This window comes from Podarcis cretensis (genome assembly GCF_951804945.1).
Source record: "Podarcis cretensis genome assembly, chromosome: 4".
Classification (NCBI taxonomy): domain Eukaryota; kingdom Metazoa; phylum Chordata; class Lepidosauria; order Squamata; family Lacertidae; genus Podarcis; species Podarcis cretensis.
Window position 1 is genome coordinate 9,221,085 of NC_137173.1, and position 12,041 is coordinate 9,233,125.

General features: G+C 47.2%; 1 protein-coding gene across 1 annotated transcript in view; it reads right to left on the reverse strand.

Moving 5' to 3' along the window:
* Window positions 1-520: 520 nt before the first annotated feature.
* Window positions 521-12,041, reverse strand: part of LOC307213906 (retinal guanylyl cyclase 2-like) — a gene marked incomplete at both ends in the record, with an annotated part of 29,845 nt that continues 18,324 nt past the window's right edge. Inside the window, 4 exons of the mRNA XM_079972141.1 lie at window positions 521-612; window positions 1,522-1,620; window positions 8,123-8,297; window positions 8,664-8,856. Of these exons, the coding sequence (XP_079828267.1) occupies window positions 521-612; window positions 1,522-1,620; window positions 8,123-8,297; window positions 8,664-8,856 (559 nt within the window). The remainder of the gene's footprint in view (window positions 613-1,521; window positions 1,621-8,122; window positions 8,298-8,663; window positions 8,857-12,041) is intronic.

Sequence of the window (12,041 nt, forward strand, 5' to 3'; positions counted from 1 at the left end):
CCTCCAGGGCCTTCTCAGTGATGGCTCCACTCTGGTGGAATGCTCTGTCCCATGAGACCAGGGCCCTGCAGGATTTAACGTCCTTCCGCAGGGCCTGTAAGACAGAGCTATTCCTCCTGGCTTTCAATTTGAACTTAGCCTGATCTTTTATTCCCCTTCCTTCCCTCCTTCTCCCCCTTTTTATGAAGATTACCCGCTCTGGGATCCCACAGCTAATTCTCCCCTGGTCTCCTCACTGGCCCAAATAGAACTAATTTAGCCAGCTAGCCCTGGTGATCATCTAATGTTTATTGGATGGATTTCCCCCTTAAATTGATTTTTGAATTCTGAATTTGTTGTTATTCACGTTTTATACTGTATTTTATGCTGTTTTGTGTTGCACCAATTGTTTTAAATTTGTTGTTAGCCACCCTGAGCCTGGTTTTCTGAACCGGCAAGGGCGGGGTATAAATAAAAAAATATTATTTATTTATTATTATTATCATCAGTGCTGGGGGCGCTGATGGGAGTTGTAGTGCAGCTACCTCTGCAGGTTGGTAGTGAAGGCTGTTTTTGTTGCATTTCTCTTGCTGCTCAAGTCCCTCTGGCGGAAAGGCAGGATACAAATGTCAACTGAGAATCAAAAATATTGTTTGTTGGCTAATTGAGTCTGCTGCGCCGGTCAGGCACCAAAACAGAAGGCTGACTGAGTTTCTGGTGGCTGATGGCTTACATCCTGCTTCCTAGGCGGGCCTTGCATGAGAACGTTTTCAATACAGTGGTACCTCGGTTTTCGAACAGCTTAGTTCACAAACAACTTGGAACCCGAACGCTGCAAAACCGGAAGTAGGTGTTCTGGTTTTTGAACTTTCTTCGGAAGCTGAATGTGCTTCGTTTTGGGTCCCCCTGTGTTTCCTGTTGCGCTGCTAATTTGCATCCCCCCATTGTAATTCAAGCCTTCCGTTTCTGAAATGCAATGTTCTGAGGTGACATTTGGAGCTTATATTTGGTTATTTTGTTTTTGCTATTTATTTTGCATCTTTTGTTTTGAGGCTTTTTCAGTTAATTTGTTTTTGTGACTGTGTGGATCCCAGTTCAGTTGCTGATTGATTGATTGATTGATTGATTGATTGATTGATTGATTGATTGACTGATTGTGTGACCACAGGAATGGATAAAAGCCCCCCACCCCCAGCCAAACAATGACTATCATCAGTGCGGGTAAGAAATTATCATCATCATCATTATCTGTTTTATTTATTTTATAGTACAGTACATTGATTATTGCTTTCATTTTAAGGAGCAATGGTCTCGTTCGATAGTAAAATCAATGTTGAATTGCTGTTTTAGGGGCTGTTTTTAAAAGTCTGGAACGGATTAATCTGTTTTGCATTGCTTTCTATGGGAAAGCATGCCTTGGCTTTGGAACGCTTTGGTTTTGGAACGGACTTCCGGAACAGGTTAAGTTTGAGAACCAAGGGACCACTGTGCTTGTGGCCAAGCCAGCATTTGCTCAAATAAAAAAACACCAAGAAGACTTACGCAACCCGGTGGACTCTATCCGCGAAGCTGTATTCACCGTGTCCCCAAAGAGACAGTAGCGTGGCATAGTGAGACCCACGACCCCAGCAGCGCAAGGACCTAGAAAACAGAAATGCATTGGGTGAAGGTGGAACGGATATGAGCTGCACCAGATATTGAAACACAGGAACCCTTAGTCCATCTAGCCCTCTAATGCCAACACTGACCGGCAGAGGCTCTCCCTGGTTTCGACATAGGCACTGGTGCCAATTCTATGGGCTGAGGTGTCTTCGGCCCCCTCAATATCTGTGGGGAGGGGGGCGGGTCCCTTCAATGCTGAGGGGGCAGAAGGGGTCAAGCGTGGAGCTGAGAATGGTGTGCTTTCAGTGACTGGCTCCTCCTGAGCGCAAGAGAGGAGGCCACTCTACGCTGGGCTCCCCACTCGGCCTCCTCCCTGCGATGTGACATGCACCACGCACACGTCACGCATGCACAACGCACATCGCACACATGACATCACACAAGCAACAGGTCTTCTCAATCTTGGGCGCACCCGCCCTGTGGAACGCCCTCCCACCAGATGTCAAAGAGAACAACAACTACCAGACTTTTAGAAGACATCTGAAGGCAGCCCTGTTTAAAAGGTAAAAGGTAAAGGTACCCCTGCCCGTACGGGCCAGTCTTGACAGACTCTGGGGTTGTGCGCCCATCTCACTTAAGAGGCCAGGGGCCAGCGCTGTCCGGAGACACTTCCGGGTCACGTGGCCAGCGTGACATCGCTGCTCTGGCGAGCCAGAGCCGCACGCGGAAACGCCGTTTACCTTCCCGCTGGTAAGCGGTCCCTATTTATCTACTTGCACCTGGAGGTGCTTTCGAACTGCTAGGTTGGCAGGCGCTGGGACCGAGCAGCGGGAGCGCACCCCGCCGCAGGGATTCGAACCGCCGACCTTTCGATCGGCAAGTCCTAGGCGCTGAGGCTTTAACCCACAGCGCCACCTGCGTCCCTCTGCAGCCCTGTTTAGGGAAGCTTTTAATGTTTGATGGATTACTGTATTTTAATCTTCTGTTGGAAGCCGCCCAGAGTGGCTGGGGAAACCCAGCCAGATGGGCGGCGTATGTATAAATAAATAAATAAATAAATAAATAAATAATAAATACTTATTATTATTATTATTATTATTATTATTATTATTATTGGAACCGGGGCCTTTTGCATGCAAAGCATGGGCTCTAAGACCGAACTAGGTCCATTTCCCCTAAAAATAAAGCAAGAATCCATGGTTTGGAATAAAGGGCTGGATAAAAGAGGACTGTTCAATGTTGTAAACCGGCCTGCGATCTTCAGACAGAGGTTTTCCCCAGCCCTACCCAAAACACCAGTAATGGAACCTGGGACATTCTGAGCTCCTTGTTTGTTACATTTATAGACCACTCCCCCCCCCCAATAGGTAAAGGTAAAGGGACCCCTGACCATTAGGTCCAGTTGTGACTGACTCTGGGGTTGCGGCGCTCATCTCGCTTTATTGGCCAAAGGAGCTGGCGTACAGTCATGTGGCCAGCACGACTAAGCCGCTTCTGGTGAACCAGAGCAGCGCGCGGAAATGCCGTTTACCTTCCTGCCGGAGTGGTACCTATTTATCTACTTGCACTTTGATGTGCTTTTGAACTGCTAGGTTGGCAGGAGCAGGGATCGAGCAACGGGAGCTCACCCCATCGTGGGGATTCGAACCGCCGACCTTCTGATCGGCAAGTCCTAGGCTCTGTGGTTTAGCCCACAGCGCCACCCGCATCCCTCATCCCCCCCCCACAATACTTTTCCCCAGTTATCATTGTAGCATAATTATAAGATGATTGTTTAATCTTTGATGGTTGGGTAATTTCAGAAGGGGCCGTGGGGGAGAGTGGCTATGAATTTTGTGAAGGCACCCTGCGCTTCTGAATTGTTGTCCCTACTTTGCTGTCTGTCACACGTCAGGCATGTCACCGGTTAAATGTTCTCAGCTGCTAAACACCGCAGCTCTTAAATGCTCTCCAATGCTAAACAGCGTCACACGCCAAACTGTCAGCTTTCGGATATCAACTCAGATTTCGTGGAATGTCAAATGCAGACACCAGCTGTTGTGAACATTCAAGCCACCGTACAAATTTCCACCGCTGGCTGGAAGTCAGACTAGAAACTCTTTACAATTCCTGGCAAAGTCTCGGACCACCCAGCCTCCCCCCTTTTTTGGGGGGAGGGGAACTGGAAATCTGATTAACTAATCCACCAGACATGCTGTGTTTTTCTGTTATCTTATCCCTGAGTGACAGCTTCATCCCTTCCAGAGGTAGTCCAGAAAACAGAAAATTCAAGCCAATTGCCAGGGTTCCCTCCCCAACCCCATGTTGTGAAATACGGTGCTTATGAACACCCACGCAACACACATGGCAGTCTGAAAATTATACTGCCGTTATACATATCTATGGGGTGACCGCACTTGGGACACTGAATACAATTTTAGGGGTTGGGTGGCCATCTGTCATGGGTTGAGATTCCTGCATTGTAGGGGTTTGGACTTATGTCCCTTCCAATTCTATGATTCTAGGAAAACAGTGATCAAGGGGCTGGATCAACTGCCTTGTGAGGAAAGGTGGCGACATTTAGGGAAGCTTCATATCTTAAAAAGAGCTTCATGTCTTAAAAAGTCCTTCCTTTTGTCTGTCCTTAATCTTCCAACAGTGAGAGATTTTACTTTCTTGGGCTCCACGATCACTGCAGATGGTGACAGCAGCCACAAAATTAAAAGACGTCTGCTTCTTGGGAGAAAGCAATGACAAACCTAGACAGCATCTTAAAAAGCAGAGGCATCACCTTGCCAACAAAGGTCCGTATAGTTAAAGCTATGGTTTTCCCAGTAGTGATGTAGGGAAGTGAGAGCTGGACCATAAAGAAGGCTGATCGCCAAAGAATCGATCCTTTTGAATTATGGTGCTGGAGGAGACTCTTGAGAGTCCCATGGACTGCAAGAAGATCAAACCTCTCCATCTGAAGGAAATCAGCCCTGAGTGCTCACTGGAAGGACAGATCCTGAAGCTGAGGCTCCAAGACTTTGGCCACCTCATGAGAAGAGAAGACTCCCTGGAAAAGACCCTGATGTTGGGAAAGATGGAGGGCACAAGGAGAATGGGAACGACAGAGGATGAGATGGTGGGACAGTGTTCTCGAAGCTACCAGCATGAGTTTGACCAAACTGTGGGAGGCAGTGGAAGACAGGAGTGCCTGGCGTGCTCTGGTCCAGGGGGTCACGAAGAGTCGGACACGACTAAATGACTAAACAACAACAATCTTCCAACATTCACCTTCACTGGAGTTCTAGTGTTATGAGACAGGAAGGAAAGCTTTTCTCTAATGCACTTTCTCTATGGCACGTCAACTTTTAAACAAGCCATCAACCCCTGCCCCACCCCTTTGTGCAGGAGTGTTCTCCCTTGTCCAGACAACCTCCATTAGGCGACTCTTGAGAGCAACAGGTTTCCAAGATGCAGCTCGGATGTCTAATTAGGTCAGGTTTCTCCTCCACGGACTCGTCCTTGTTGTTTTTCCTTACTCCAACGGCTGCTTGCCAGAAGCGCTGGATAGGTTGATGAGGCATGTTAGCTAATCTTCTGCAATAACCATCGAGGATGCCAGGGGGAACCTACAAACTCAGAGCAGTGCTGGGTGGCTACAGGCCAAAGATTTCAAGGTCTTGACAAACAAACACCCATCTGGGCCCCTCCGCTTGGAAAAGAAACTCCTTCTCCTCCTCCTCCTTCTCCTTCCCCTTCTCTTCCTCCCTTCTCCTTCTCCTCCTCCTCTCCCTCTCTCTCTCTCCCTCTCCCTCCCTGATGGCCTGGGACTCAGACTTGGAACCAGAGGAGTCTCAGTCTGCACTGGATCCTTTGCCTCAGGCATCACCTGAACCAAGTCTGGGGCCTGATCCTGAAGAGTCCCAGTCTGCACAGGTTCCCCTGCAACAAGCACCAGCTGGGCCGAGTCAGGGGCCTGAGCCTGCCCTGGCTCCAGATGCGGGGATCACCTTGTTGCCTCCAGCTGGGCCATCACTTACAGCTGCTCCACTACCGGTTGGGTCAGGGGAGGCTGAGGCGGCCTCTGGGTCTAGTAACCCACCGACGTCTCCCGAGCTGCAAAGACTCAGGTCTGAGAGAAGGAGAGACCTGAGTACGCACAGGAGGAGTGCTCACCTCTGGGCGAAACAGGGAGGTGAGTCGCCGGGGGATCAGGACCAGCCGCTACCCCGACAAAGATAAAAGGCTGTCGGACTCTGCCCCAGGTTGTGGGAGCAACGTTGCTGTATGTTAGATCCTGCCTAAGATCCTGTACCTGTCCTTGCCTGGTTTCCTGCCTTGTGTCCTGCCTTGACTCTGTCGGACTGACTCCTAGTGGAACCCTTGGATTCGGGACCAGACCTGGACCGCGTTGCTTGGGTTACCCTCAGGCCCGGCACACCCTCTCCTTTTCCTCCCCTTCTCCTCTCTCTCTCTCTCTCTCTCTCTCTCTCTCTCTCTCTCTCTCACACACACACACACACACACACACACACACACAGCTTTCCCTCCATGCTTAGGTCCAGCCTGAATACTTCTAAGTTAGCTCCTTTCATTGGCGAGATAAAGCCACAGCGTGTCGGGAGGGAACATGGGGAGGAAAGCTGGGCATTCGCTCACCCACCCAGAAAAACCCCCCTCTGAATCAAAGAAATCTCGGTGGATCCAGTTCTGGCTGGTTATGCCAGAGCCCAAAGAGGGCAAGAACTCAGCAGCACTGCACATCCTACATACCAACAGCTTTTTGTCGTTGTTGCAGGTCCTACCTGAGCTTTGTCTCCGGCAGGAGTCTTCAATCTTTTTCCAATTTTAAATCCTAACATGCATTTGCAGATCCACTGTAGAAAACCCCTCTTTACCGTCAGATATTTGCATGGTGGTAGACACTGGCATAGCATGGGGGGGGGGCGGCCCAGAGGGGCTGTTGCCCCAGGAGCAAAATTGAGGGGGTGTGTGTGCAAAATTTCAAAAGAAAAATAAACCGCTTTGAGGGGTTTTTTGGGGAAAAATACAACAGCAATCTAGCGGTGCAAAAATTTCATGAAATAAATAATAATAAAATAAGTGGCTGCAGCTGCTGCCCCTTGCCCAGTTTCCCTCTGCTGGGAAGACCCTTCCCTGTCACCATTGCTGCTGCCCCCTGGCCCTAACCAGGGACACAATACTTGCCTTGCCCGCCCGGGGCAACCTATGCTACACCACTGGTGGTAGAGTTACTTTAGAGCACATCCTGACCCAGGAGCAGCTCAGAAGATGACCCTTAGAAAACTCTTAGAGAGCCAGTGTGGTGTAGTGGTTAGGAGCGGTAGTCTTGTAATCTGGGGAACCGGGTTCGCGTCTCCGCTCCTCCACCTGCAGCTGCTGGGTGACCTTGGGCCAGTCACACTTCTTTGAAGTCTCTCAGCCCCACTCACCTCACAGAGTGTTTGTTGTGGGGCAGGAAGGGAAAGGAGAATGTTAGCCGCTTTGAGACTCCTGAAGGGGAGTGAAAGGCGGGATATCAAATCCAAACTCTTCTCTTCTTCTTCTCTCCAGTTCAGTTCCTCAGCATTTCCAGTTCTTATGGAATGTCCAGGAACAGATACGGGAGACAACAGACAGTTGCACGAGAATCAGGGGTCGGCAAACATTTTCAGCAGGGGGCCGGTCCACTGTCCCTCAGACCTTGTGGGGGTGCTGGACTTTTTTAATGAATTAATTCCCACAAATAACCCAGAGATGCATTTTAAATAAAAGGACACATTCTGCAGTGGTACCTCGGGTTAAGAACTTAATTCGTTCCAGAGGTCCGTTCTTAACCTGAAACCGCTCTTAACTTGAGGTACCACTTTAGCTAATGGGGCCTCCTGCTGCCACCACATGATTTCTGTTCTCATCCTGAAGCAAAGTTCTTAAACCAAGGCACTATTTCTGGGTGAGCAGAGTCTGTAACCTGAAGCGTCTGTAACCTGAAGCGTCTGTAACCCGAGGTACCACTGTACTCAGGTAAGCCATTCCCCCCTGACTCTCCCCTCCCTTCTCCACAGCAGTAGACGAGCCCCGGTGGCTGCTTAGCTGTGTCTGCAAGCGGCAGGGGCTGGCGGTGGCAGCGGGACGATGAGTGGTGTGTGAAAGGGCTCTGGAGAGGGGCCAGCAGCAACAAAGCCTGAACTGAGTCCGCTTACAACAGCGGCCACTCAAGCGCTAATGCTGCTGCTGCTGTCACCAACAAAGCCCCGCGCCAACAAAGCGCCCTTCCTCTCTGCTCTAGGCAGGGCAGGGAGAAGCCAGGAGGAGGGAGGGAGGGAGGAAGGGAGGGGGGCCACTGAATGTGCACCCTGGCACATCCCAAACGATCAGATCCCTGGCGATTCCCGGACCGTCCGCGGGCCGGATCCAGAAGGCAGCTGAGCCAGATCTGGCCCCCGGGCCTTAATCTGCCTACCCATGCACTAGATGGACCAAGAACCTGACTTCCTGTTTTCCCCAAGACTGAGAATTCCACTTTTTTTCACTACAAGCACAGGTAAGGCAGAGAGAGGGTTAACGCCATTACCTGAATGCAGCCCCATCCGTACCCTGATGGGCACGTGGGGGAGGTGTTTCGCTCGAAACGACCCCACGGAGCTGAGGATGTCCAGGGACATGTTGGCGATCTCGGAGGCATGTCTGTGGCCGTTGCGTTTCGGAAGCCCTGAAGCCACCATATAGGCGTCGCCGATGGTTTCCACCTGGAAATCAAAGAGTATTGCTTTTCCCCAAAGGGCAATTAGAACTGCAGATGGGTAGACTAAGAACTGAAGGCTAAATGATGCTCACTTGTGCGGGTTGTCATGGACCAGTAGGATCTGCATCAAGCAAGGCTCATAGGCAACCAGGCCAGGTTCAAAGTTCTTGTGATGCTGCACAACTTGGGCCCAGGATACCTGAAGGACCATCGCCCCCCTCAAGCCCTTATATCTCAGCCTGAACACTCAGATCATCTCGAGAAGTACGGTTGGCTCTTAAGACTCCACCTTCATCTGGAGCCTTCTCTAGAACTTCATGTTTCCCTCACACACACATCCTCCTCCAAAGTAGCTGTGCCAAGACCTCACCTTGTAGACGTCATGATGGCCAATGATGGCATCAAACAGAGTGTAAAGGTCATTGAGAAGGTCCACGATCTCGATGGGCTCGCTGAGGGCGGAGATGGTCGTGAAGCCAATGATGTCGCTGAAGTAGATGGTGACCTCATCAAAATACTCAGGTTCAACGGTGGCCCCGGTTTTCAGCGTTTCCGCCACCGACCTGAAACGACACGAGGATGTCAACCTGAGCGACAGGAAGTGCAGAATCTTCTAAGGCTTGAAAGAATGGATGAAAGAATGGATAAAGTTAAAAAATACTGAGTTATTGGACTTAGAAGGTTTTGATAACAGATTTGGCTGGCACGCATATCTATGGTGTGAGAAAAGAAAGATTCATAAAGGTTTCAAAAACCACATCTTTAGAAGATCTCTCATAGAAATATGGGAGAGATATAGAAGTTTATTAGAATCAAGAACTCCCCACTGGCTATCTCCGTTAGAAGTTATGAGTCTTAAGAAAGTCAATATGAGGGGGAACTGGATTACATATAAAGAATTGATTATAAAGGAAGGAGGAAAATGGAAAACGAAATCCTATGAAGAAGTGAAAGAGTATGTGTATGATTGGCTGCATTATTATCAGGTTAACGAAATGTTTAAAAAGGACTTAAAAGAAAGAGGTTATGAGGAAAAAGAATCGAAATTTCAAATAGAAATAATAAACAATGAAAATAAAATTTTGTCCAAGATGTATAAAATCTTGCTAGAATGGTATATAAAAGATGAGGAAGTTAAATCGGTTATGATACACTGGGCCAGAGATTTGGGTTATAATATACAGTTTAATGATTGGATAAAACTGTGGAATGAAAGTATAAAATTTACGGCATGTACTGCATTAAAGGAAAATGTTATGAAAATGATTTATAGATGGTACATCACACCTGTGAAACTGCAAAAATGTATAAAACATGTAATAAGTGTTGGAAATGTAAAGAAAAAGAAGGAACATTTTATCATATGTGGTGGGATTGTAAGAAGGTGAAGGGCTTCTGGGAAATGATATATAATGAGATGAAAAAGATGTTGAAATATACGTTTGTTAAGAAACCAGAGGCTTTTCTTTTAGGAATAGTAGGAAATGAAATAAATAGAATGGACTGTAAACTTTTCCAATATGCAGTAACAACAGCGAGAATATTATTGGCCCAAAGATGGAAACAGGAACAACTGCCGACGCTCGAAGAATGGAGAATGAAACTGATGGAGTATGCTGAACTGGACAAACTAACAGGAAAGATCAGATATATATGAGATCAAAAGTTCATTGAAGACTGGGGAAAATTTTCAGACTATCTGAAATGTGTATGTGATGAGCAAATAACGCTAGTGGGATTTCAAGAAGTTCTGTAAATGATAGAAAACTATTGTATTGATGAAAACTAAGTGTGTGAAGGTTTATAAAATGCAATATAAAATTAGGAAATGTGTATTTAAAAAAATTGAATAATGGATGATTGTCAGAGAGGTTGAAGGAAGTCTAAAAGAGAAAATATGTGGGACTTCCGGAGGTGGCGCGAACGGCAATGGCGGTCCTCTTCCTTCAGTGAAGGGGTAGCTCTGTGGGAAACGGGTCGTCCGCTACGGCGAAGTGGAGACCCACTTCGGAAACCCACAGGCAGTAAAAGCCTGTGGTCTCGGGACCCGGCGGGCGCTGGAAGCAACCCCTGAAATGTTGAAGGAACCCTGTAAGGGGCTCTGGAATGGGTAGGGGGTAGCGGCGCTGTGGGTCGTTTCGCAAGCTACGGAGTGAAGCCGCGCTGCTGCTGCCGGTGAGCGCTGACCTTTTTTCCTGAAACTTTCTGATGTGGAAAAGCAACAACCCGTGAGTAAAGAAGGACTTTATTAAATTGGAGACTAAAATCTATTGAATTTGGCTGAAAGCGGAGCGACGAAAAACAGGAAGTCCATCTTCCGCTGTCATTGAACTTCAAAGCAAAGAGCTGGAGGAGTGGAGGTAAAGAAAGAACTTTTAACCTAATTGATCTGAGCAACCACTGAACTTTTTCTGTAAGCGAATAAGGATTCTAAGCATTTGATCTTATGTTCTATACTTGCATCGTGATACCTTTCTTCTATTTGGAAATATAATTTGAGTAAGAAACCCAGGTGCTGGAGCTGCCTGAGTAACTGAGCTGTCAGTTTGCAGATTTGGTTACTTTGAATCAAAAATTGCAACAATCTGAGGGAGTTTGGACTTGCTACTTTGAAGCATCATCTGAAATACCAGTATGCACCGTTTGAAACAATGTGGCGCTAATACTAACTCTGCTTAAAACCTGTTATTGAAGGTTCCTGGACTTAAAACTTGATTTTAACAATTTTACTAGAATTGATCTCTTCCCTAAAGACATTTTAAGCTCCCCCTAGAGGATTTTGGATTTACAGCAGTGACATTATTTTACTTTCCTTTTCCCGGCCTCCTGCTTGACTGTTACCATCTGGGCTGTTGTTTTCTCATGGGAACAACTCAGCTTGACCTTGACTCTTAGATAACTCTGGAATGAGTGGCGCTAGAAAAAAGGGACCAAGAACCAGACAAACAACTTTAACAACTTTAACCGCAGCTTCTCAGGCACGTAGATCATCTGTACCTACTTTGCCTTCAGAGGAAAAAGCTGCTTCTCTGCCAAAAGCAGGGGAGGAAGAAATTGAGCAATTACAATTGGAAGATATGGCCTCAGGAGCAACTGCTTCTATTTTAGAGAAAATTTATGAAAAATTGGAATCTCTGGATAAGAGAGTGGAATCTTTGGATAGGAAAGCTGATGAGCAAACAGCTAAAATTGATCAAAACACAGAATGTTTAAATAGACTAACTGGACAAGTGTCACAGAACGTACAAGCAATTGGAGAATTGACGGGGGCCATAGCAGAAAATCGGAAATTGGCTGAGGATACTAGTCAAAGACTTGGAATTTTGGAACAAGAGGTAAGACCACTCCGTAAACAAGTAGATGAACATCAGACTTATCTTTCTATGACAGAACTGCGGAATCGGGAGAGTAACTTAAGGATAAGGTCGATACCAGAAGTGGAAGAAGGCAACTTAGCTGAGTTTTTGACTAAAGAATTTTCCAAGTTTTGGAACTTAGAGGAAAAGTATTTTAAAATCGTATCAGCTTTTAGGCTTGGAAGACTTATAAAGAAAGAGAAACCCAGAGACTGTTTGATAATATTGAGATCAAAGGAGGAAAGGGATAAGATTTTGGGCCTACACTACGGAAAGTCACTGGACATTTCGGACAAAAGAATTGAAATTTACAAGGATATTCCTAAACAACTGCTGGACCTTAGATCTGGCTACCTCAAATTGGTTAGATTGTTGAGGAGCAATTCAATTAT